The sequence below is a fragment of the Sarcophilus harrisii genome, chromosome 3 (assembly GCF_902635505.1).
Source record: "Sarcophilus harrisii chromosome 3, mSarHar1.11, whole genome shotgun sequence".
Lineage (NCBI taxonomy): Eukaryota > Metazoa > Chordata > Mammalia > Dasyuromorphia > Dasyuridae > Sarcophilus > Sarcophilus harrisii.
In genome coordinates this window covers 165073100-165099107 of record NC_045428.1, presented here as the reverse complement: position 1 = coordinate 165099107, position 26008 = coordinate 165073100, and the positions used below count along the sequence as shown (strand labels likewise).

The following is a 26008-nucleotide window of genomic DNA, read 5'->3' as shown; positions in this document are numbered from 1 at the left end:
GGATGAAGAGGGAGAGTGTAGGGGAAGATATCCGAATGATATAAGTGGAAGGGAGTTTACATTCTTATATGGGAAGATGGTTCATAACTTCTAAGAACTTTATCATTTTGGGGGCTGTTAGAATTTGTATAAACATGGACAGAGGGTATGGATGTGAATTGATTCTATGAGATAGGGCTCTCGGTAATAAATGGTGCTCTGAACAAATGACCTCTGTTTTTTGGTGAAGTATGAGATGTGGTCTTTAGCTGAGTGGTTGGGGTGGCATAAGAAAGCTTTAGGAGGGATGAAAAGGTTTGGAATAGCTGCTCTGGTCACTGGGAGGATGACATGATTAGGGTCATGGCTGACTAGCATTGCTTTGTTGGAGTTCAGGTGAGATTATGCAAAGTAAATCTATAACCTGTTTTTATGATTTTTTTCAGTTTCAATTTAGCAGTGTGTGAATTTGGAACAAAGGTCAAGGATAATAGAAAAAGTCCAGGGTTTTGAATTTTGTAAGACTACAGATTCAGTCTTATACCTAAGTAGAAGTAACTCTGCATAGTTGAATAAAACCAGACAGGAAAAAAAAAGGAATTTTAATGGAATAGAGGATTTTCTTTTTATTTATTTATTTTTAAAATAACTTTTTATTGACAGAATCCATGCCAGGGTAATTTTTTACAACATTATCCCTTGCACTTATGCTCCGATTTTTCCCCTCCCCCAGATGGCAAGCAGTCTTATACATGTTAAATATGTCACAGTATATCAGATACAATATATGTGTGCAGAACCAAACAGTTCTCTTGTTGCACAGGGAGAATTGGATTCAGAAGGTATAAATAACCCGGGAAGAAAAACAAAAATGCAAACAGCTTACATTCATTTCCCAGTGTTCTTTCTTTGGGTGTAGCTGCTTCTGTCCATCATTGATCAGTTGAAACTGAGTTAGATCTTCACTTTGTCGAAGAAATTTACTTCCATCAGAATACATCTTCATACAGTATCATTGTTGAAGTATATAATGATGTGGTTCTGCTCATTTCACTTAGCATCAGTTCATGTAAGTCTCTCCAAGCCTCTCTGTATTCATTCTGTTGGTCATTTCTTACAGAACAATAATATTCCATAACATTCATATACCACAATTTACCCAACCATTCTCCAATTGATGGGCATCCATTCATTTTCCAGTTTCTAGCCACTACAAACCGGGCTGCCACAAACATTTTGGCACATACAGGTCCTTTTCCCTTCTTTAGAATCTCTTTGGGATATAAGCCCAGTAGTAGCACTGCTGGGTCAAAGGGTGTACACAGTTTGATAACTTTTTGGGCATAATTCCAGATTGCTCTCCAGAATGGTTGGATTCGTTCACAACTCCACCAACAATGCATCAGTGTCCGAGTTTTCCCATATCCCCTCTAACATTCTTCATTATTTTTTCCTGTCATCTTAGCCAATCTGACAGGTGTGTAGTGGTATCTCAGAGTTGTCTTAATTTGCATTTCTCTGATCAATAGTGATTTGGAACACTTTCATATGAGTGGAAATAGTTTCAATTTCATCATCTGAAAATTGTCTGTTCATATCCTTTGACCATTTATCAATAGGAGAATGGCTTGTTTTCTTATAAATTAGAGTCAGTTCTCTATATATTTTGGAAATGAGGCCTTTATCAGAACCTTTAACTGTGAAGATATTTTCCCTGTTTGTTGCGTTCCTTCTAATCTTGCTTGCATTAGTTTTGTTTGTACAAAGGCTTTTTAATTTGATATGATGAAAATTTTCTATTTTGTGATCAATAATAGTCTCTAGTTCATTTTTGGTCACAAATTTCTTCTTCCTCCACAAGTCTGAGAGATAAACTATCCTATGTTCCTCTAATTTATTTATAATCTCGTTCTTTATGCCTAAATCATGGACCCATTTTGATCTTATCTTGGTATACAGTGTTAAGTGTGGGTCCATGCCTATTTTCTGCCATACTAATTTCCAGTTATCCCAGCAGTTTTTGTCAAATAATGAATTCTTCTCCCCAAAGTTAGGATCTTTGGGTTTGTCAAACACTAGATTGCTATAGTTGACTATTTTGTCTTGTGAATCTAACCTGTGGAATAGAGGATTTTCAAACATTAATGATGAAAACACCAAAACTGAATAAAGTATTTTGAAATGCAAATAGAAGTCCAGAGAGACTTAGAAATGTAAATTACTTAATCAGTTGGAAGTTATTTTATGCTGATATGGTGCTATTGTTCTAATAATAGAGATAAGAAGTAGTAAATTTCTCTTCAGAGTCTTAAAGTCTTTAAAGAGTGTTGAGGGTTTTAAATAAGAAAATAAAGAGATACTAGGGTTGGGATGGTTATTTTCTGAGTATTTTAAATGAGGAAAATGAAAAGAGGGTAAATGGAAAACAAAACCAAGAGAAACATTTAAATAGTCAAAAACCAACAAGTATATGAAGAAGTGATGAAGAAATGAGTATAACCTGCTAATTTCCATAATTGGGATACTTGAGAAGAAAGGATAGGGAAAGCAGTCATTACATGAACTTCCCAGTTTTTTGAACTAGACATATACATACTCACAATCATATTCACCAGAGTAATAAGGGAGTTGGTTGAGGAAGAGTAGCTACCAGGATGAAAATAGTTGAAAGAAAACTTCACTCAATCATCCTGAAGATATTAGAAAGGAAGGAAATAAAGCATAAAGCAAAGAACTATAATTTTTTGGTTAGGCACTACTTCTTTGATAATTAATAGCCAAAAAATTTTGGGTCTATAAGGAATTTTATTGCATTATAAAAAATGATAAAATAGTTAATTTCAGAGAATCTTGTGTAATATGAATTAAAAATCCAAAGCACAGTGAATGAGCCAGAACCCAGACAATAATTAATAGAAGTTCAGTAGCATGTTAAAAAATAAAATAAATTTCTTTTTTATTTATGTATTTATTTATTTTTATTTAATAGCCTTTTATTTACAGGATATATACATGGGTAACTTTACAGCATTAACAATTGCCAAACCTCTTGTTCCAATTTTTCACCTCTTACCCCCCCCACCCCCTCCCCTAGATGGCAGGATGACCAGTAGATGTTAAATATATTAAAATATAACTTAGATACACAATAAGTATACATGACCAAAACATTATTTTGCTGTACAAAAAGAATCAGACTCTGAATTATTGTACAATTAGCTTGTGAAGGAAATCAAAAATGCAGGTGTGCATAAATATAGGGATTGGGAATTCAATGTAATGGTTTTTAGTCATCTCCCAGAGTTCTTTTTCTGGGCATAGCTAGTTCAGTTCATTACTGCTCCATTAGAAATGATTTGGTTGATCTCGTTGCTGAGGATGGCCTGATCCATCAGAACTGGTCATCATCTAGTATTGTTGTTGAAGTATATAATGATCTCCTGGTCCTGCTCATTTCACTTAGCATCAGTTCGTGTAAGTCTCTCCAGGCCTTTCTGAAATCATCCTGTTGGTCATTTCTTACAGAACAGTAATATTCCATAATTTTCATATACCACAATTTATTCAGCCATTCTCCAACTGATGGACATCCATTCAGTTTCCAGTTTTTAGCCACTACAAAAAGAGCTGCCACAAACATTCGTGCACATACAGGTCCCTTTCCCTTCTTTATAATCTCTTTGGGATATAATCCCAGTAGTAACACTGCTGGATCAAAGGGTATAAAAATAAAATAAATTTCAAAATTGTGACCAACCATGTTGTCAGATGATGTATGATGAAACATATTATCCACCTTTTGACAAAAAAGTGTTCAGTATGTAATACAGAAAGATAAATTTCTCTTTGATAAGATCACTGTATGGATTCATTTTTTTTTTTTTTTTTTGTTTTCCCTATTTTTATGCCATAGTTTTACCCCCTTGTTCTTAATTGGGAGAGGAAATAAAGATTAACAGTGATGATCAAAACAAAAAAAAGACCTCTGAAACATTTTTTAAGAATATGCATATGAAAATAATTTAAAAACACAGAGAAGCAGGGCCATTTTGAAAATCGTGTAGAATTTATAATTTATAATTTTTAAAATTTTTATTTTCAAATGAATTTTATTTTTGATTGAGTTCTGTAACATATCCCATTTCCTCCCCAGATTTATTTTATTTGAAGGAACAGAATAAAAGAAAAACAAAAAAGCAATACAGAACAAAAGAGAACATTATCATGTGTCTAGCAGAACATCAGGAAGGATTCAAAATATATAACAACAAGTGCCAATTTAAGAAAGTATAAATGTATATTAATAGAAGAAATTATATTCATGAATGTCTTGTCTTTACTTATAAATTATTCTTTTGTTCTCTGCTGCACACCTTTTTTTTTTTTTTTTCACTTTATTCTTTTTTTCCCCTTTCATCTCCCCTACTGCTCTGAAGAAGGCTACAGTTAAGAAAGGATATATTTATATTCACCTATGTTGATCTATACATACACACAAACACATATCCCACATACAGACATGTCTTTCCTGTCCTTGCTGATTTATTAAGTTCTGTTCCATATCTTGACTTACTATTACTTAATCTCCCCCATCCAGAGATCCCTCCCTTGTCTTCTTTCCTCATCCTTTGCTTCCCTATCCACCCATCCCTCCCTGTTTATTTCTTTACAGATTTTGGAGAGTGCTATACTCTTTATTGTATATGTGTAGTGTTGCCTATTGAATCCATTCCCAATTGTGCGTAGGTTTTCAAAACGAGACTTCCTCCCCCTTCTGTATCTATTCTTCTGTACCTCATTTATATAACATGATTACTATTTTTACCTTTACTCTACCAGTATTTCTTTTGAACTTATCTTATTTTTGATGTAAACCTTAAATATAAAGTATATATTTACCATGTTAAAAAAAAAAAACCCATAAATCTGGACATATTTAGTTCTTTAAAATTGATCTATGATATTGGCTCTTATTTGTTAAATTTTCTGTTAAGTTCGGGTATGGTTAATAGAAAGTCCTGAAAATCTTCAAGTTCATTGAATGTCCATTTTTTCCATTCAAAATCATAGATAATTTTGTTGGATATGATAGTTTTGGCTGCAGGCCTAGTTCTTTTGCCTGTCTGTACATATAATTATAAGACCTACAGTGTTTTATTGTAGCTTCTGCCAAGTCTTGTATAATTCTAATTGTACAATACATTTGAATTATTTTTTCCCTTGTGTTTTGAAAAATTTTCTCTTTGATCTGGGGTTTTAAAATTTGATCATAGTATTCCTATGTGTTTTCCACAAAAGATCTCTTTAAGGTAGTGATTGGTGGATTTTTTCTATTTCTACTTTTCCCTCATGTTCTATCACTTCTGGACAATTGTTAAGGATTATTTTCAGCATTGTTGTGTCAAGATTCTTTTTTTGGTCATAACTTTCAGACAGTCCACTTATATTTTCTCTTCTTGATCTGTTTTCCACATCTGTTGTTTTTCTTATGGCACTTAAAACATTGTTCTATTTTCTCATTCCTTGTAATCTGTTTTGATATTTCTTGGTCTCTCATAGCTTCACTGGTTTCCCCTTGCCTAATTTTCAAACAGTTATTTTCTTTGTACCTCCTTTTCTAATTGGTTAACTTTTTTTCCCATTTCTTCTTGTTTTTCTTAGTTTTAATTTTTTCTTTAGTTTTTCCTCATTGTCTCTCATTAGATTTTTGAATTCTTTTCTGAGTTTTTTTATAGAAAAAATAAATTCTCTCTGAACATGGAGCCATTTCATGTTACTTTTTGAGGTAGAAACTTTTTTTTTAAAATTAAAGTGTCCTCTTCTGAAAGTGAACGCCAGTCTTCCCTGTTCCCATAATATTCTTTGGGGTTCTTTCTTTTTTGCCAGTTGATTTTTTTAAATGGGGGGGGGGTGAGGTACCATCGTACTTCAAGCTTCTCTTCCTTTCTCCACTCTTGACCAGGAGATCCAAAGGAGATCCAAACCCCCCTGCAAGTGCCTACAACCAAGAGTGCCCCTGCTCTGTTGCTTCTGCACTTACCAGGTGCTGATGGAAAGAAAAATTGTGGTTTTATTCAGAGTCTTTTGTATTCATTTGTATGGAAATGTACTTTTTGGGTATTATGTTCAGAATGAAAATTAAAAATAAAAAGAACTTGAGTAACATTAAGTACTTACTATATGCCATGTAGTTGTGGTGCCAGGACATGCATGAGGTAGTAATAGCTTTACCATATTATTATTATTTTTTTTGCATATGAATAAAAGCAAAGGAGTGGTAGTGACAAATGAATGGTACAATAGACTAAAAAACAAAATAAACAAATTTGTGCAAAAGGTGACAAATGTTTGTCAGCTACACGATTTTCACTTATAGATACAAAATAGATTTCTCTTTTTAAAAGTAAATAGCTGCTTATTCTTTGCGCATGAGATCATCTCGTAAGTGTAATATGTGCCTGAAAAATGAGAATATTTTTTTGGCAGTGATTTATTGGGCACCTAATATGGACAAAGTGCTATGCTACTTGCTGAGGAAGTTACTGAGATAATTAAGACATGTTCTCTCCTTTCCTGGAACTTACATTTAGAACTCATAGTACTGGTGGCTGGTTTGGTTTTAGACTGGGAATCTCATTAAAGCTAAATCCCCTGCCCATTCTTCAATTTGAGGAATACCAAGGAAGTTTAATTCTAGGGCCTATTTTTTTTTTTTTTAATTAAAGCTTTTTATTTACAAAGCATATGCATGGGTAATTTTTCCAATATTGTCACTTGCAAAGCCATTTGTTCCAAAATTTCCCCACCTTCCTCCCACCCCCTTCCCTAGCTGGAAGATTGTCTAATACATATTAAATAGGTTGAAATATATGTTAGATCCAATATATGTATATAAATATATATACATACACACACACACATATTTATAGTTATCTTGTTGCACAAGAAAAATCAGATCAAGAAGGAAGAAAAAGAAAAAGTGAGAAAGAAAACAAAATTCAAGCAAACAACCACAGAGAGAGTGAGAATGCTATGTTGGGGTCCACACTCAGTTCCCATGGTTCTCTTTCTGGGTGTAGATGGCTCTCTTCCTCACAAGATCATTGGAACTGGCCTGAATTATCTCATTGTTGAAGAGAGCCATATCCATCAGAATTGATTGTTGTATAGTCTTGTTGTTGCCATGTATAATGATCTCCTGATTCTGCTCATTTCATTGGCATCAGTTCGTGTAAGTCTCTCCAGGCTTCTCTGAAATCATCTTGCTGGTCGTTTCTTACAGAGCATAGTATTCCATAGCATTCATCTAGCATAATTTATTTAGCCATTCTCCAGTTGATGGGCATCCACTCAGATTCCAGTTTCTTGCCACTACAAAAAGGGCTGCCACAAACATTTTTGCACATGTGGATCTCTAGGGTCTATTTGGAAACAGCTGATTCTGGATAGTCTTTAGGCCCTAGATCAACTGTATTAATTTAGAAATTAAGTTTATTTTTTATATAAAGCTGAGATTTTTCATTTTTTTTTTTATTTAATAGCCTTTTATTTACAGGATATATACATGGGTAACTTTACAGCATTAACAATTGCCAAACCTCTTGTTCCAATTTTTCACCTCTTACCCCCCCCCCACCCCCTCCCCTAGATGGCAGGATGACCAGTAGATGTTAAATATATTAAAATATAACTTAGATACACAATAAGTATACATGACCAAAACATTATTTTGCTGTACAAAAAGAATCAGACTCTGAATTATTGTACAATTAGCTTGTGAAGGAAATCAAAAATGCATGTGTGCATAAATATAGGGATTGGGAATTTAATGTAATGGTTTTTAGTCATCTCCCAGAGTTATTTTTCTGGGCATAAAAGCTGAGATTTTTCAAAAGAATTTTTCTTCTACTTTTATCTTTTCAGTGCATTTATTGGTTAGTTGTAAATGTAAAATGTGTTTTGATTTTTCTTTTTAGACAGTCTTATCAAACCACAGGAGTAGGAGATTGTTTTCGACAGCAGTTGGGGTCACGTCTTGCATGGACATTAACTGCAAATCAGCCCTTACAAACCACTACCTCAAAAGGCCTACCAAATACTGTTTCTCGTAATATGACTAGATTAAGAAGAGATGCAGATACGAGTGGTGAGTAAGGATGCATTGGTGTAATTTTTCTAAACCTGCAATGAATTGCTAAATCATGCTGGTACAAATCACTATTAAATTATAAATGTGGTAACATTAAAAGTGGGAAATGGATGAAATGTGTATTTCTCAGAAACTAGTTCTTAAGAGTATGAAAATCTCCCAAGCATTGTCTAGAATGTAAGAATATAGCATGCCATTTAGAATGCCAAAGTTAAGAGAACCTAACCCTGTTTTGAAAAATTGTTAGCACCTAGAAGAATCTTTCCTTGATCTGCTGTCCTTTATTTGCCCATAATAGAAAGACTGCTTAAAATCAGAGTAGAGGTCATACCATCCACATCTTAAGAGTCAGCAATCAGATATTACTGTTTTGCTTTTTTTCTGGATTTGGAAATTCAGATCTTTTTCCATTCTCTCAGTCTGAACTCTATTCCCTATTTCTTCTTGGAATACTTGAAATTTAAACTTAGATCTTTGCCTATATGCTCAGACTCTGCTTCTGTTTATGCCTTCTTGTTCAGCTTTGACTTCTGAATTCTGAAAGTAACCCACCTATTCAGACTACAAACCTTGCCCATGTCCCGCTTAATTTGGCCTGATATCCTGGATCCTGACCTTGGCTTCAAACTCAGGAACTATGGTAATTGCAAATCCCATTTTTATGCAAACTGCTTCTTGGCTATAGGATCTCTTAGCTTGCACGCTGCTCTGTCCACTCTACTTCTTACTCCAGCTTTCAATCTATCATTTAATCATCTTTAATTAAATGCCTATGTGCAGAGTACTGTGCTAAGTACTTAAAGAGATAGAAAGAATAGAAAAGACATGATCCTTGCACATACGAATAAGACAGACACAAACCTATTTATTTTATATTAAATATTTCAAGGATAAATGTGGATATGTTTCAATTAATTGAAATTCCAGCCCTTCAGTACTTTTTACATCATTTTCAAGAATGGAAAAAAAAAATCAATATTTGATAGGATTTGGGATATGAACCAAGATCTTATTGCACATTCAGCAATTTCCCTTACACCAAATTCTTTGATAAAGAAGGTTTATGCAGGAGTGGGTAGCATTTTAGGTAGCTTTTAAAGAGCATGGATGAGATTTCAATCCTTAGAGGGTTGAAGACCAGAAGTAGGAAAAGGCAGGGAATATACTAGTTTTTGGTGTCTTGAGTATAAAGTAAAGTGTGGGGAGGAGTCTAAGAGAAGGTAGTGGGGAGGAGTCTAAGAGAAGTTGGAGACCATATTGTCTTAGAGTCCTCTATAATCATATGACTGTAGATTTTTATTGCATGAATCGTCTTCTCAATGCCAGTGTTTTGCTAAGTTTCCCAACTAGAACAAACAGAACAGAGAAAATGGAGATTTTTTTGCTCTGAATTACTTCATTCCTTGAATTTCAGCTCTGCTTTGAGAACTGTATGATGGAAAGAACACTGGATATTGATTCAAGAAATTTATGTTCTTGAACCAATACAGACTCCAATTACCCCTTTGATTTTGGGCTTGTCTTTCAACTATTCTGGACATTATATTTGTCATCAATCAAAGGAAGTAGTTGGGCTAGATAATTTTAAGTACCAGACCGGTGCTACATTTTATGATGTGCTTTAGGTATAATACTGATGTCTGTATTTCCCTCACTGTTGTTTTGGATAAGATACAGTGAAGTTCTATTTTTATCTTTTGGTGCCAAATTGAAGTGAGATGGTGTACTCAAGTTTTGGAATAGAGAAGAGAGTATTTTTGACAAAGATGATGTTTACTAGGTCTTGTTACTTCTTTCTATTTTACACCTAAGCTCCAAGACCTGTTGATTACATCTCTACTTTCCTTCTTAAATGAAATGGCAGGTTAGAATAATTCAGATTTTTATATCTTCCAGATCCTTGTGATGAGACCTGATCTCCTCAATGTCATTCTGACATCACTACCTGCCTATCAGATGTTACAGATTGGCTATCTTGTAGATGTTTAAAAGTTAGAATGTTAAAAACAATTCATTATCATTACTCGCTCAATCATACCTTTTTATTTAAAAAATTTGTTTTGAGAGTATAGTTACTATTTTAGTTCATAACCTTGGTGTCATTCTTATCTCTTTATTCTCATTTACCACATAACCAGTAAGTGGCCAAATCTTATGGTTTCTACCTCCATCTCTCTGCTGTACCAGTTCCCTTCTTTTCATTCATACAGCCACTACTCTTATGTCCTGTTTCTGGTTACTTTGGCAACTATTATAACAGCCTCCTTCCTCAAAGCTTTCTTTAAGCTACACTTCATATGCCACCAAAGTGATTTTTTCTAAAGCGTAGGAACCATTTCAGTATTCAACCATCTATTGCCCTCACACTTAGTAAATTCCACTTGCTCCTCATTATTTCTAGGATCTAATATGAACTCTTTTGACCTTTAAAGCCCTTCACATCCTTGCCACAAGTTCAAATGTATTATTCCTTTTTCAGCCAAAGTGACCTTCTTACTCTTCCTCAAACACAACACTTAATTTCCTATCTCCCATATCTTTATACTCTTTTCTTTGCTGAAAATGAATTTTCCTCTTACCTTTACATCATAAAATTCTGACTTTCCTTCAGAACGCAACTCAGACCTTACATCCTACATGAAGCTTTTAATTCCATCAAATTTTAGTTCCCCCCCCCCCAAGTCATTGTGTGTTTGTTTTGTATATACCTATACATACATTTTTTCTCTCTTGCCTAGATGATTGCTTTACTTTTTCACTCTGTATTCCCAATATCTGGCACAGTGTCTAGTACATTATCAGTGCTTAATAATTAGTTTTTGGAAGGTGCTTATCCTAAGGGTTTTTTAATCTGTGCTTGTTATAAAAAAACAAATGTTTCATGGAATTTTTCTTTCCTGAAGTGATTTTTAAACTAAAAAATTAGAATGCTAGATTAAATGACTTTTTAATTTTCTGTATGATATTTCTTTTTAGTCACTTTGGATATTTTCTTTCAAGTTTATTATCTTTTTTTAAACCAAATGATAATATTTGCCAATATCTTAAGGTTACATGGTTACATTTCTGTCATTCTAGTCTCATGTGTCTTGTTAGATGCATGCGAGTTTTAGAGGTTATTTTCCCTTACTAGAATTGATATTGCTATCATTTCTTTAATTTTTTTTTCATTCAAATTATTTTTGCTTGTTCTACTGTTTTCCTTCTGTTCCAGAGTTCTAGTTTTAAAAAAAAATTGATTTTATTCATTCATTCATTTATTCTTTTTTTATAAATATTAACTTTTTTTTCATTGCTATCCCCTTCATTGAACAATTTTTAAAAACCCTTAAAAGTAAGATCCTCTTTACATATTAACAATATAGTCAAATAAGTTCCCCACTCATCTTATCCAAAAAGGTTTATCTTATTCTGCATTTTAAGTTGATCATTTCTCTGGCAGGACTTTCGTGGCATGTTTCTTCTTCAGCCCTCTGGACTCATGGTATTTATTGATAAGAATTGTAGACTTTTTTGTTATCTTACACTTGGTATATGTTTCTTAGAATTATTGTGTCTTAGCAAAGGAAGAGGTTCCAGAAGCTATACAATTCAGCTTGTTCCCAAATAAGAATCTATTCTATTAACAACTTGTTGATTGTTCTTGTACTCCTTACTTTTGTTTGAAGACCTCTGGTGATAGGGACCTATTATGTCCAGGCAGTTCTTAGGAAGATTTTCTTTACATCAAGCTTAAATTTTTGTCCTTGCAAATTCTGCATGGTACCTATTTTACTAATAAGATTCCTAAATTTTAACACAAAAAACATCTAACCCAAAGGAAAATTCAATTTCACTATTGGGTCCAGAGTTTGACCCAATGCTACTCTTAATGCAGTCTTAAGAGCACATGCTGTATCACATTGTTTACTATTGACATATTTAAAATTTGAAGGACATCATCTTAAAAAAAAGTTTTATTGGTGCTTTATGCCTTTTATGGCATCCACATTTTCAGCTGCATATTACCTACACCAACATAGCTCTCCTTTGCAACAAAGAAAAATAGTTATTATACAGACATAGTAATTATACCTATGTAACATTCTACAACTGTAGTTCCCTAAGAGGAAAGCAAGTTTATTTTCTCTTCTCCAGGACTTACTTATTACCTCCGAGAAACATTAGGGATCAAATCATTGTATTGAATCTGAGTTCAGCTGCTCTTTTTTTCTTTTTTTTTTTATTGTAATGATTATTGATACTATTCTTTGTTTTGCCTTGTTGATACTATTCTTTGTTTTGCCTTTTTTAAGTTTGTAAATTCTTCTTTTTCTGAATTCCTTATTTTTGCTGATATTTATATTGCAGTGATATTCCATTATGTCACAAGTTGGTTTTTCTTCTGTTGATGGAAACCTACTTTGTTTTCAGATTTCTAGTAACCACAGAAATGTTGTGACAAATATTTTGGTGTTTATGAAACTGTATCCAAAATGTTTTAAAAGTCCTTCTTTCCTTCCTCCATCCTTATATATATATATTTTTTTTTTTTTTTGAAATTATATTGATAGAATATACACTTTCTTCGCCCTCCCTCCCCTCCCCCATTAAATTTAAAAAGATCTTTAGGAAAAGTTTCCATGATCTTCCTTGGAAATTCTTTCCTCAGTTTCTAGGATTTTCTTCTCGCATAAAGTTCATTTTCATTAACCCTGTTTCTTCTTTTATTTTTCATTTAAGCCTATTTTTTATATATATATATATATATATAAATTATATGAATAATAGTATCTTGCCGGATATAATTTAAAATTTGATTTTTTTTTTCTTAAAATGAAGTGATCCTGCTTTTAGATATAATGTAACATTGTTCTGTTTTAGGTGCTATAGAAATAACCGAAGCAGCCCTTGTAAGAGATATTTTATACGTCTTCCAGGGAATAGATGGCAAGTACATCAAAATGAGCAATTCTGAAAATTGCTATAAAGTTGAAGGAAAGGTATAGTTATATATTGCAACATTCTAAAAGGAAACACGTGGGAGCCTGGCTTTGGGGTTGTCTAGTATGTTTTGGAGACTAAAGAAAAAGTGATTTAGAGAAATTGATGTGATAGTGCCCATGCTCATAGTAGCTTTAATCCATTACCCTTTCTTGATGTGGGATTGGGAAACCTGATTTTAGAAATTTACCTGGTTTTGTTTCTGACACAATTCAAGACAATTTTCAATGCTGACTTGACAACAACGACAAGTTTGAAGTATCTTTTGTTTAGATGAATACTAAGTCCCCTATTTTACTTCTCACTGGTATAGTTATATATTGCAACATTCTAAAAGGAAACACGTGGGAGCCTGGCTTTGGGGTTGTCTAGTATGTTTTGGAGACTAAAGAAAAAGTGATTTAGAGAAATTGATGTGATAGTGCCTATGCTCATAGTAGCTTTAATCCATTACCCTTTCTTGATATGGGATTGGGAAACCTGATTTTAGAAATTTATCTGGTTTTGTTTTTGACACAATTCAAGACAATTTTCAATGCTGACTTGACAACAACGACAAGTTTGAAGTATCTTTTGTTTAGATGAATACTTAGTCCCCTATTTTACTTCTCACTAGTGCAGCTCTATCTTTCAACTCTGAGTGCCAATGCCACAAAGTTGACTTATATTGTTTCTTTTGACAGTGTCTTTGTCACTGACTTGAAATTATGTTTGAGGCACGAATAGAATTGGTTTATGTTTTTCAATAAATAAAAAAGAAAGGAAAATATCATATTCAGCCCAGTTTTTCATCCTTTCCTTTAACCATGGGTAACATAGCTAAATGGATTTGGGGTCAGGTAGAAGTAAGTAAATATATTGGGGTACTGCTAGCCAACTCCTTAAAGGGATGACTGAAGAATGGTTTGACACTAGTTATAGAATTACAGAGAATTCACTCAACAAATATTTATTGAATAGAAACAAAAAGGGGAAAAATGTATAATATATAATCCTTTGCAATACTGCTTGAGAATGAAATATTTTGAAGCTTTCCTATGGAACTATTTTTGTCACTGTATTTAAACTATGCATCTCATTTTGCATCCAGTGATACATTTATACATTTTTCAAGATGAATTCATTCTCTAATTTTAGTCTTTACCTGTTGAACCAATTTATTCCTCCTTTAGATTGTCATTAAAAAAGTATTAATGTTTAGGAAATATAATTTTTAAAATTCTAATTTTAAATATAGATTTTTATTTGTTAACTACTATTATGTTGAATTTTTAGGCAAACCTAACCAGATCTTTGAGAGATACGACAATAAGACTTGCTGAGTTAGGATGGCTGCATAATAAAATTAGAAAATACACTGACCAGAGGAGTTTAGACCGAGCATTTGGACTTGTAGGTCAGGTATGTTTATTATAAATATAAGTACTTTTTGAGTTTCTTTCATTTTGAGAAGTTCTTTTTTCCCTCCCATATACCCAGTATGAAGAGGAAAAGATGTAAATTTGATTCAAAATGAGTAATTCTTTAAAAAGTATTTTTGATACAATAGGCAAAATGAATACAGGATCACATGTGTAGATTTTACTTGTATTAAATATCAGTACCATGGATTAAAAAAAACAAACAACAACAAGCTGAATCTAGTCTATTCATTCTGAGTCTTAAGTGAGTATTTTGATTTATACACGTATTAAGCAAAAAAAAAAAAAAAAAAAAAAGACATTCAAGACTCAAAAAACTGAAGTCAGCAAACTAGTAGGTATGGAAGGGAGGAAACAAGGATTTTTTAAAGTACCTTCTGTGTGCCAGGCACTAGGCTAAGCTTTTTACTATAAATTGTCTCATTTGATTCTCATAAAAAATCCTATGAGGCTGATGCTATTATTATTTGCAGTTGAAAAAACTGAGGTAGATAGAAGTTAATTACCTAGTCACACAGCTCTTGTGTTCAAGACTATATTTGAATTCATATCTTTCTGACTAGATCCAGCACTCTATATCCACTGTCACTTAGAAAAATATAAGGATGAGACTAGACATATTCTCTGTCCTTTATAATCTAATTGTAGGAAAAGTGAGAGAGTAAGCTATATACACAGTTAAGTCTGATCAATTGTGGAATGTTACAGGATTCAAGAAAAGATAAGTGCTCTAGGAAGCAAGATCTAAGAAGCAAAAATCATTGAATTTTAGAATTGGAAGGGACCTTAGAAATTATCTAGTCCAACTTTTTAATTTTTCAGTTGAAGAAACTTGAGGTCATAAAATGTGAAATAGAAAAGAAGTCTAAATTTGTCTTTCAAGTATCATATATTTATTTAATACATTATGGTACATAGTAGCTACTCATATTTGTAAATGGAAACTAAGATAAGGAATTTTTTTAGGATAATTCACTAATTAGTTTAGTCAGTAGTTTTATTTTTAAATTGCTGTTTATTCATTGAAATATCCTCAAATAAAAAAGAATCCAAGTATTATAGATGAGTTGTTTTGCTACTAATTAGTAGTGTGATTATATATTTTATTTAATCTGCTTGGAATTAATTTTCCTCAATTTGTATTAGATAACTTTGGGTCTTTCCTAACTCTGATATTCTGTGATTTTTTGATTCTTTGTGTTTCTGTTACTACTTGCAATAGGAATATTACATTGTACTGATAATTTCATTGTAAATTCTTCACGTTTATGTCTTCCTAATTCAGCCCTGTTTTTTTTTTTTTAAGGTCACATGTATTTGAACCATGTGTTAGATACAAAGCAAGTGAAAAAGTGATAACATGGTGAAAAAAATTATGCAGACCTATGTGATTTTTTTTTTATTACAGCTTTCAGAATATTTTCACATGTTCTAAATTTTGATTCAACAATTCTGTGAAGTACATAGGGGAAAGATTGTTTTCCTTATTCTGCAAATAAGGAAAAGAGTTTTTACATTTTTTGCTGCTTTAAATAATTTCTTTGTAATGCCTGATCACTAAAAAGGAAATTGCATAATATAATGGACAAATCCACTTGCTTTATTACCCAATAATCTTGATTTTCTTCATATTATTTGAAACTAATATGTTTCTTAAAAATTCATTTTGTGTGGCCTAATTGAGCCAAGGCAGTAGAAATTATTTTTTCTGTTTTTCTAGAGAACTTTTCTCAAATTCACTTAGTGATATATTTTTTAAATGTGTGTGTGTGTATATTTATGTGTGAATAATGCCTGGCATATTACTGAATAATATTCTTTACTCTGAGTCCTACTCTAATTCAACTTCATGGCCTGGCATTGACTCTGGGTTCCAGAAATCTATGGCCCTAGAACTCAGGTCTGGCCAATCTTCTCAAACTAGAAGGACTACAAATATTGCTCTAGAAACAGGGTGGCTTTTATTGGAGGACCTGGGAAAAGCTGCTTACCAGAGTTTTGGCCATCAGTAGATGAATCTTTGAGGGATATAGAGGCAGAGACTAATTGTCTTGAGGAGATTATGGTTGTGCCACTGACAGATTGTGACAGGTTGTTATTCTAGTTTATTGAAAACTTTGGAGTACTGTGAGCATATTTCCATTGGATTATAGTGACCATATTTTACCTAATTATAACTTTGATAGTACAAATTCAAGTATATGCAACCACTTCATAGGACTCATTATTTGCATTAAATTTTCCCCCAATTGGAATGTGAATTTATTAAAAGAAGAATTGACTTTATTATTTATATTCCTAGTGCTTTGCATATACTAAGTATTTAATAAATGTGTTTTCATTCATTCATCTGACTATAGTCTACTCCAGATTTAAAAGACATTATTTAACTATATAAAAAGTCAAAAAATATGCTAAAAAATATAAGGGTTCTTATTTGATAAACATACAAATAGTTTGAATGGAAGTCTTGATCTACATCTTACTGAAAGTGAACAATTTTTTTTAACATATATGAGTAAGAAGTGCCTTCTACTCATTAGAGATAGCCAGTACAAAAATTGGTGAAAGAGTACCTTGTGTAAAGAACAGAGAGGTCCATTTTTTTTTTTTTGTTTGTTTTGTTTTGTTTTGTTATGTTTTTTTGCTGGAATGTAGAGTAGGGTTAGGAATGTGTTATGGGACTGGAAAGATATGTTGGAGCTAGGTTGTGAAGGATTTAAAACTGAATTTTTATCCTAGAGGGATTTAATCCTAGAGGGATTAGAGAATTAAACAGAATTTATTTAGTAGGAGAGTGGTATGTTCACTTCTGCATTTAAAGAAAACTCTTTGATATACATATATATACATACATACATACACACACATACATACATACATACACATACATACATACATACATACATATACAGAGAGAGAGAATGGATTGGAGAAAAACTTTAGGAAGGGAGACCAGTGAGGAGGCCATTGGAACAGCCTAGGTAGGTAGAGGTTATAGGAACCTAGACCAGATGACAATAACATCCAGACCAGATGACAGTCTTATGTGCTTCCTTCTAAGATAGTTGAACATTAACTTAGCTGGCTTCAAGTAAATTTTAGAAAGGGGAATTAATTAAAGTAATTTAAAAAGATCTGTGACTCTTACAAGAATAGAGTCCAGGGGAAAAAGGACTCAGCTTACAAGCAGAGGTAGTAAAGGAGCAACTCACAGATCTTAGTTGCTTGGCTATCCCTTTCTCATGTTTAAGAAGTTCACCTTGAGCATGGTGAATCTTGTATCCAATTTTGCCTTGATTCATAATGTAGACATTGCTGCCAGCTTCTGCTGTCCTGGGGATACTGCTAGGACACTGATGGGAAGATGGGAAATCCAACATTTTCCAGACCTTGGAAAGAGAAAGGGTGGAGAGGAGAGGAAGAATTAAAGAAATCCTACTTGGAGGTAGAGTTGAGAGAAGAATGATTTTATGGTTTATCTTTTTAGAAAATAATTTTGAAATTTAATTTTTATTTTCAATTTTCTTCCTCTATTCCTTTTCCTGCCCATTGATATATTAAGAAATATGATATTCATTATACATAAAGTCATTTAAAACAAATTTGTGCATTGGTGATATTCCAAAATAAAAAAATGAAAATAAAAATAATTTGCTTCAATCAACCCTCTGAGATCATTCATCATCTATCTTTTTGGAAGTAAATAGATGAGTTATGACATATCTTAATGAACCTTTAAACCAAAGTGAAACCCATGCATTATAAAATTGGATATAATTTAAGAATGAGTTAAGGTGAAAAACAAGTTTCTTCAAAGACTTCTATATAATTAAGTATGTAATTAATATGCTGGTCTGCTTTAAAATTTATCTTACAAATAGACTTATTGCACTTTTTTTTTCTATACAGAGCTTTTGTGCTGCCTTACATCAAGAACTTAAAGAATATTATAGACTACTCTCTGTTTTACACTCTCAGGTAAAATGACATTTTTATTTTTATTTAATTTCTACTCTTCAGTGTTTCAAATGTGTAATAAGTGTAGCTTGGTTGAATATTTTAAATTAGATTTTTATATCAGTCTGTTTTAAATATAAAAATCTTGTTGATAAAGTTTTTTTTACTGTTACCTGGAGAAACCGTTTAGTTTTGGCAAATCCTATAGCTGAGACAGAAATTCCATTTTATGAACACATTTAGAAAATCCTATGACATAATTAAGGTGTCCCATTTTGCTATGTTAATGGATTTTTTGTGTAGTACTTTCCCCATTTTGTCTTTTTTCTTTCTTTAAAAATGTAGCTTTTGCTTTACTATCATCTATAGTTTTTATATTCCTTTCCCTTCCCAGAGAATCATTCTTTTTAATAGTATATACAAAAGTGAACAAAAAAAAGTTCAGTAAAACTTACCCACATATCAAAAACATTTTAAATTATTTTGTAAAATTAAAAGAATTTATTTTATAAGATCAATTTAAATATAACTAGAAATTACATAACACATTAGTTAATTTTTATGAAATGATAGTTCTTATTTTTTTTATCTTTTTTTATTCCCCAGCTTCAGCTAGAGGATGATCAAGGTGTAAATTTGGGACTTGAAAGCAGCTTAACTCTTCGTCGTCTCCTAGTCTGGACATATGATCCTAAAATAAGGTTGAAGACCCTTGCTGCTCTGGTCGATCACTGTCAAGGTCTTTTTTTATTTCTTAGAACATATTCTTTTCATACTTGCATCAGTGGAAGAGGTTTCCATGGAATTAGATTCTTGAACAGATTAAATTACAGATTCAGAACAAAAAAAAAACCAGTTCTCATAGATTAGATCAGAATTAGCTCAGAGAATCTTTTTAGTATTGCATAAGGAAGTAGAAAATAGAATCCAATTTGAAAAGATTATAGCCTTATCTTTTCCAGTTTGAATAATCCTAATTTTTTCTATTTTTCCCTGTTCTCCCTGACATTCTTTTATTTTAGATCTGCTTTAAACCTCCTTCATGCTTTTCCTGTAACTTTTAAGTTCTCTTCAAAGCACTGTTGTAAGGAATAAAAAGAATTTGCCCTTAAGGAGCTTGTCTAGGTCCAAACAATCTTGAGTTCTTATGGTATCTGATAAGTATAGAGTATGGTAAGAAAGGTTTTTTTTTTGTCCTTTTGTTGATATCTATAAGGCTTTATAGATATTATAACTATACATGTAAACACAGATTGTAATATAGTGGAATATGCTAAGAAATTCTTGGTTGTCAACAAATGAAAAATTATATTTAATTATAAAAGCATTTTGATAAGCATTTTATCAAATAATAATCTGTCCATCATGTGCAAGGTGTTTATCTGTGCTTAAGTCAAATTTTGTTTACTAAAAAAATTTTAGTACTTTGGCCTGGTGATTTTATTGTCATGGGAATTCCCTCCATACCTTTTCATTTTGTATAATTTTTGTTGTACAAGAATTTTAGAATTTTGAATTGGTGATTTTATTGTCATGTATAATGAATGCCTCTACATCTTTTCCTTATTTATGATTTTTGTTGCGCAAGAATTATTCTTTCCATTAGTTCCTTATAGAGAATCTTCCCTAATTTACTGAAGGCTTTCCTTTTATACTTTGAAAATATAAGAAATTCTGTTGTTACCACTTGGTTATTTGTCTCTTAGCTTTCATTTTCATTCCCCCTTTGGTAATACTTATGTTTGATAATATCTTTTATGTGACTTCTTACATGCAAGTCATTGGTTACATTCTGTAGTCTGTTTTATGGCCAGTGTTGCCTCTTCATCTATTTGTTACTTTTAGTTTTCTGAAACTGTACTATTCTAGATTCCTCAATAAAATAGAATAGTTTCAAGAGAATATTAATATTAAAGAGATTTGTGATAGTGAGCAATTTGGGATCATTGAATGTTGTGCCATTTTCTAAATGTTCTCCAACCTGATCTGGTTTTCTTATTCAATTTAGGACCTAAATCCTTTTCCTCTGTTGAAATACTTGTCTTAAGATTTTTCTGTGGATGCTTATCGTGAGAAGCTGACTATTCAGTTGCATTTCTTAGTATATATCTTAGGACTTTCATTGTCTTTATTTTTTCAGCATGGATGGAAAAGATTAGTCTCTATTTCATTATTATTGATTTCATTTAGGTAGTTCTGTAATGATCCTAATGCTCAATGCAGTTATTGTCTTTGAATAGTAACATTTGAAGAATTTTGCTATCAATGGGGAATCCTTTTACTTGGACAGCTAATAATATAGTAACGATACAGTTAGTTGTGTGACTTTTGAGACGTAGTCTTTATGGAATCTTCTTTGAAATAATGTGTTTGGCTCACTCACATTTTCACTAAGGAAATTAGCTCTTTTTCTTGTTTTTTCATTAGTTATCTTCTGTCTTTTTTATGAAATGATGCTCCTAATGCTGGAGTATGCCATTATTATCATTTAATGTTTTATGGATACATTTGAACTTTTAAATATTGCTCTTGCTTGCCTGTATTTCTCTCTGGGTTTGCACTTTAGTGGATTTCTGGACATTTTTCAGTCTCTATATTTTGGTGGCTATTTCAGTTTGGTTAAATAACTCTAAGAAATGATGAAAGTCAGAATAAGTCTCTATTTTGTTCATTTCCTCCATTTTTCTGCTTGTTTACCTATTTGTTTAACAAGGATGGGTTAAAGCAGCTGCACATATTACCATTTTTTCATGTTTATTAAGAGCCTGATAAAGCAACTGTTGCCATGAGTAGTGTGATGGAGCCCATTAATAGGCACCATTTCAAGCTTAAGTGAGATAAGGAAGCCCATTCTTTAAACATTTATGATGTATAGATATATCTTTAGAATAATTTATAAACATTTTGGCCTTTTTGATTTCTTTATCTTGAAATAGTTGCAATAAACTTCAGTTAATAACACTAGAATGTAAACTACTTGAGAAGGACTTTTATTTTGTCCATATCCTGAGCACTTAGCACAGTGCCTGGCACATAGTCATTCAATACATGTCTGTATATTGAATATACCTAAGAAGAATCATTGTTTCATAGTTTTAATATCTTCAAGTATGTAGTATACTTGAATCTTAATTTCTATTTTAGTAGAAAAGTGGGCAAATTAATATAAACTTTTATTCTTTCCCCCCTCTCTTTTCCCTTGTTCATAATATAATCTTAAGAGAATTAATAAAAATTAAAAAAAATAAATAGAATTGAACTCATCAGAAATAGAGGAAACATTGCCTCAATTTTTTCATTATTAAATTTGGTTTTTGTGAAATTTCATTGAGGAATAGGGTAATATTTACTGATTTTATAACTTAAATACAACTAGAATAAACAAAAGAATAAATGTTCTTAGGATTGATCACATAAAGTTCTAAAAACTACTATTTCAAGTTATAATACATTCCTTCCTTTCTCCCTCCCTTCCTCCCTTCCCTTTTTTCCTTTTTCTTACCTTCCTTAATTCCCTCCTTCCTTCCCTTTCCCCATCTTGCCTAGGCTGGAAATGAAATGACTTATCGCAAGTGGTATTACACTGTTATTGGCACAGGAACTTTTGAAAAACCCTTTTGTTTCTGACCTGGGTTTTTTTGCCCCCTCTCCTCAGGTAAATTTGGTGGTCCTTTGCGCCTGAGAGCTATAATATATTAATGCTAAACTTCATGTCACCACTCAATTAGCATAGTCCACCAGCTCAGAACTCCTTAGCTCAAGAAATCTGCCACACTTATCCTTCCCTGGTAACTAGGACCACAGATCAAGCCCATTTTCATAGAATCCTTAGCCTCTCTCCACCATGAACTGTCTTCAGTAATAACTCAGCTACTTTTTTCTTCTGCCTGGAATGCCTTCCCTTATGATCTGGCATTACCTAAGACACAATTCAAGAAAAAGAGTATTGGTTCTAGAGTAGGAATTCAAATTCTGCCACTAATAATTCATGACTTTTGACAAGTTAATTATTTTCATTGGGTGTTAGTTATATCATTTGTAAAATGAAGACATAGGGCTAGTTGGCCTTTTTTTTTTCTTCTTGTTTTGTGATCCTATAATCCTTGAAAACTTCTAGTTACCTTAGAAGACTTCCTCCTTTACTTGGAATTTCTTAGGACTTTATGACTTTGCCACATAGTATTTCACACAGCTTATTTTGTTCTAGAACTGTTTTTTAAATTTTTTTTTTCTTAACTGAATTGTAACTCTGAAAGGCAAGGTCTATGTTTTTTGGGTTTTTTTTTTTTGCATTTTTTTATTCCTTAGCACAGTATTGTTTAAGCCAGTGCTTGTTTATTAGTAAATTATTTTTGAAAGAGTGAATGAATGAAATTTAGTATATTTGATCATGTGGAGTTGGAAATTTTTTTTTTTAAAGCAACAGGAAAAATCTATTTACTAACATGGCAAAAGAAAAAAAATCCTTAGTAAAACAAAAGATTCTGTTGAAATAGTTTCATGTTTTAAAAAATGCCTACAACTTTTAGTGTTAATGAAAACTATTTATTTATTTTTTGCTTGGTGTATTTTTTTTTTTCTGTAGTTGCTTTATGGCTAACACTAATTTGTAAGTATGAGGTTTTAGTTTGAAATATCAGTTTGAAAGAAATCGAGATTCTTTATATGTAAAAATAGGATTATGTTAATATCGATGTCCAAAATGAAAATTAGCTCTTTGAGAGGTATTCCTTTTTTCTATCATTTTGATTTCAGTTTAACTCACCAGACATATTAAAAGGTTAATTCCTTTGTATGAATTGGAAAAAAAAAAAGGACACATTTAGAAATGAGTATGGTACAGTTTCATTTTTTCTGTCGCATCTAATGGCTTTAAGAATTTTTTAAAAAAAATTTTATTTTTCTGATAAAGATTTTGAAATTCTTTTAAAAGTAAATGTTAAATAGATTTGCCATGTTTTTCTTCATATTTGAGAAAAAGCAAAGACTGAATTTGATGTTTTTATTTTGAAAAATTAAAATTAAGCTATTGACCACACTTAGAAGCAATGAAAAATATAAATATTTGTTCTACTAAGAAAGTCTACAAATTTTGTAATTTTGTTTATATTTCAAATAGAACTTAAAACAGTTTAAACATTTTGTTTATATTTCAAATGGAACTTAAAACAATTTTAAAATTACATGTAAAATTCTTAAATATTCCTTAGGTAGAAAACAAACTTTAAACATTCAGATCAGTGGTTTCTTATAAAAAGTAGTAACTAATCCAAATTTTAATTATTATTAATTTGAATTTTCCTTAAAGAATACACTCACAAAAATATAAAGTTATTGTCATACTGTTAGCATGGGTAGACATTATTTGTAATGCTACTTTGCAGGGGAAAATTTGAAATTTCAAAATCTTAATGCCATCTTGAATAGCTTTACTTTAAATATTTATTAACAACTTTGCTTTTGTAGTGTTCTCTATTTTAAAAGAGTTGAACTTTAAACTAGTGATCAAATGCAGCCAGTCACATTTAGATGTGAATTTACTATTTGGGAGTAAATTCAAGGTAATAAACTTTTTGTCCAAAAATAGCTTAAGTAATATTGAAAAATTATTTATAATTTAGTTATGCAAATGAAAACAGAGACCTAATTAGTTGGATAACTTTTATCAGAATTGAGACTATTATTAGGTAATCTTTCTTCTCGTTAGTTAGTTATTATATAATTAGCTCATATGTTAAAATTGGTCATGATCTTTAAAACTTAATTTTTTTTTTCCCCCAGGAAGGAAGGGTGGTGAACTAGCATCAGCAGTCCATGCCTATACTAAAACAGGAGATCCATATATGAGATCCTTAGTACAACATATTCTCAGTTTGGTGTCACATCCTGTTTTGAATTTTCTTTACCGTTGGATATATGATGGAGAGCTGGAAGATACATACCATGAAGTAAGTAATGAATTATATAATACTTTTAGGTATTTAAGACCTGTGAGGTAATTAGGTTTGCTTTTCACCATCATTGATAATTTTTATTGTTATGTTTCCTTTCATGTCACTTTACATTTTAATAGGGCTTCATATTTTTAAAAATGCTTTCCAGTATTATCTCATATTCATATATCTTTGAGGTTATTAGAGCTCAGATATTCTCTTAGTTTTTATTAATGTAGAAATCAAAGTGCACAAGAGGTAAGTTATTTACCTGGGATTATATAAGTATTTGGTAAATAAAGTCTAAGCAGTCTAAAAAGTGGTTTTTGTTCAGGTGATTTTGAAGAAATTTGGGTCAGTAAAGGTCCCTGTTATATCTGACTTGAGAAAGTTGAAATCAGAAATACATATTTGAAGTTGTCTGAATATCGAAGTTACTTAAAATTCTTTGAATTTTGGTTTCTTCATCCTTAAAAGCAATACCAATTAAATGCTTCATGTATGACAACATGTTTATGGATTAATTTCAGAAATTTACCTTGTACTTGTACTGCAAGGGGTATTTTGACAGGAACACGGGGTTAGGATTAAGGACACTAAGGTCCTTTATTTTTTTCCTTTTTCACTAAATACTGCTTTATTACATTTTTAAGAATTTATTTGGATAAATTATTGAATAATAATATCCAATATTTAAAAATATTGGATAGCCAGGATTATTGAAAAGAATAATTAAAATGAAGTTGAAAGATTTGAGTTTTAGTTTCAACTCAGAAGCTCTTGGCCTGTGTTTTCTTTTTCTGTGATTTCCTCATTCCATAGATTCAGTTATCTTCTTTATCCCGATAGACTTTTTTTTTTTAATCTCCAGTGAAGGACTGGAAATTATTAGAAAGCATGAATTTGAATTGGATTCTGGTGTTTAACAGCCCACAACTAGGGAATGAAGTTCTAGATATTTCAGTGTTAAAATAAATGTATGTGCTTTATATTTTGAGAGGTACCCTTCATTTTTAATAGCTAAGTGCAACTGAACTTTTAGTTGCTCATTAATAAAAGTCTCAGTGAGAAAAATGGAATTTGAGCTAGAGTTTTAAATCTGATACATATCAAAGCTTTCTAATTTATCAGATGTGCCAACTTAAATTTTTCCTGTTTTGCTCTTAGCTATTATAACTTTTTTGGTAGTAGAGTTTGGTAAACCATTTCCCTTGTTAGAGTTATCTTTGCTTCATGTTCTTTATAGGATGAAGTGGTAGCTATTTTGAAAACTGAAATATTTATTATTTAATGTGAATATTGAAGCCTTTTAAAAAATTACCACCATATTAACTAATTTTAGTTTTTTCATGGATAAGCTTTCTGGAATGTTAGAGCTGTTGATTGAGGTAAAGAAAATTGAATTAAATATATGACTCCAAGATGTTGATATACTCATACTACCATATTTTGTATTCTCAAGGAATGCCTATTAGATGTTACTTTTTGAGAAAGAGCATGAAAAATGTACTTACTGTTTTTTTATTGACATTAATTTATTTTGAAATATGGAAATATTTGCACACAATGCATTCCTTAGCAAA

The 26008-nt window shown here is 31.6% G+C and overlaps 1 protein-coding gene across 1 annotated transcript in view; it reads left to right on the top strand.

Moving 5' to 3' along the window:
* The window catches only part of TUBGCP3 (tubulin gamma complex associated protein 3), a 134845-nt gene that overhangs the window by 47592 nt on the left and 61245 nt on the right, over positions 1-26008 (top strand). Inside the window, exons 6-11 of the mRNA XM_031958732.1 lie at positions 7956-8125; positions 12992-13110; positions 14387-14512; positions 18445-18513; positions 19099-19231; positions 24274-24440. Of these exons, the coding sequence (XP_031814592.1) occupies positions 7956-8125; positions 12992-13110; positions 14387-14512; positions 18445-18513; positions 19099-19231; positions 24274-24440 (784 nt within the window). The remainder of the gene's footprint in view (positions 1-7955; positions 8126-12991; positions 13111-14386; positions 14513-18444; positions 18514-19098; positions 19232-24273; positions 24441-26008) is intronic.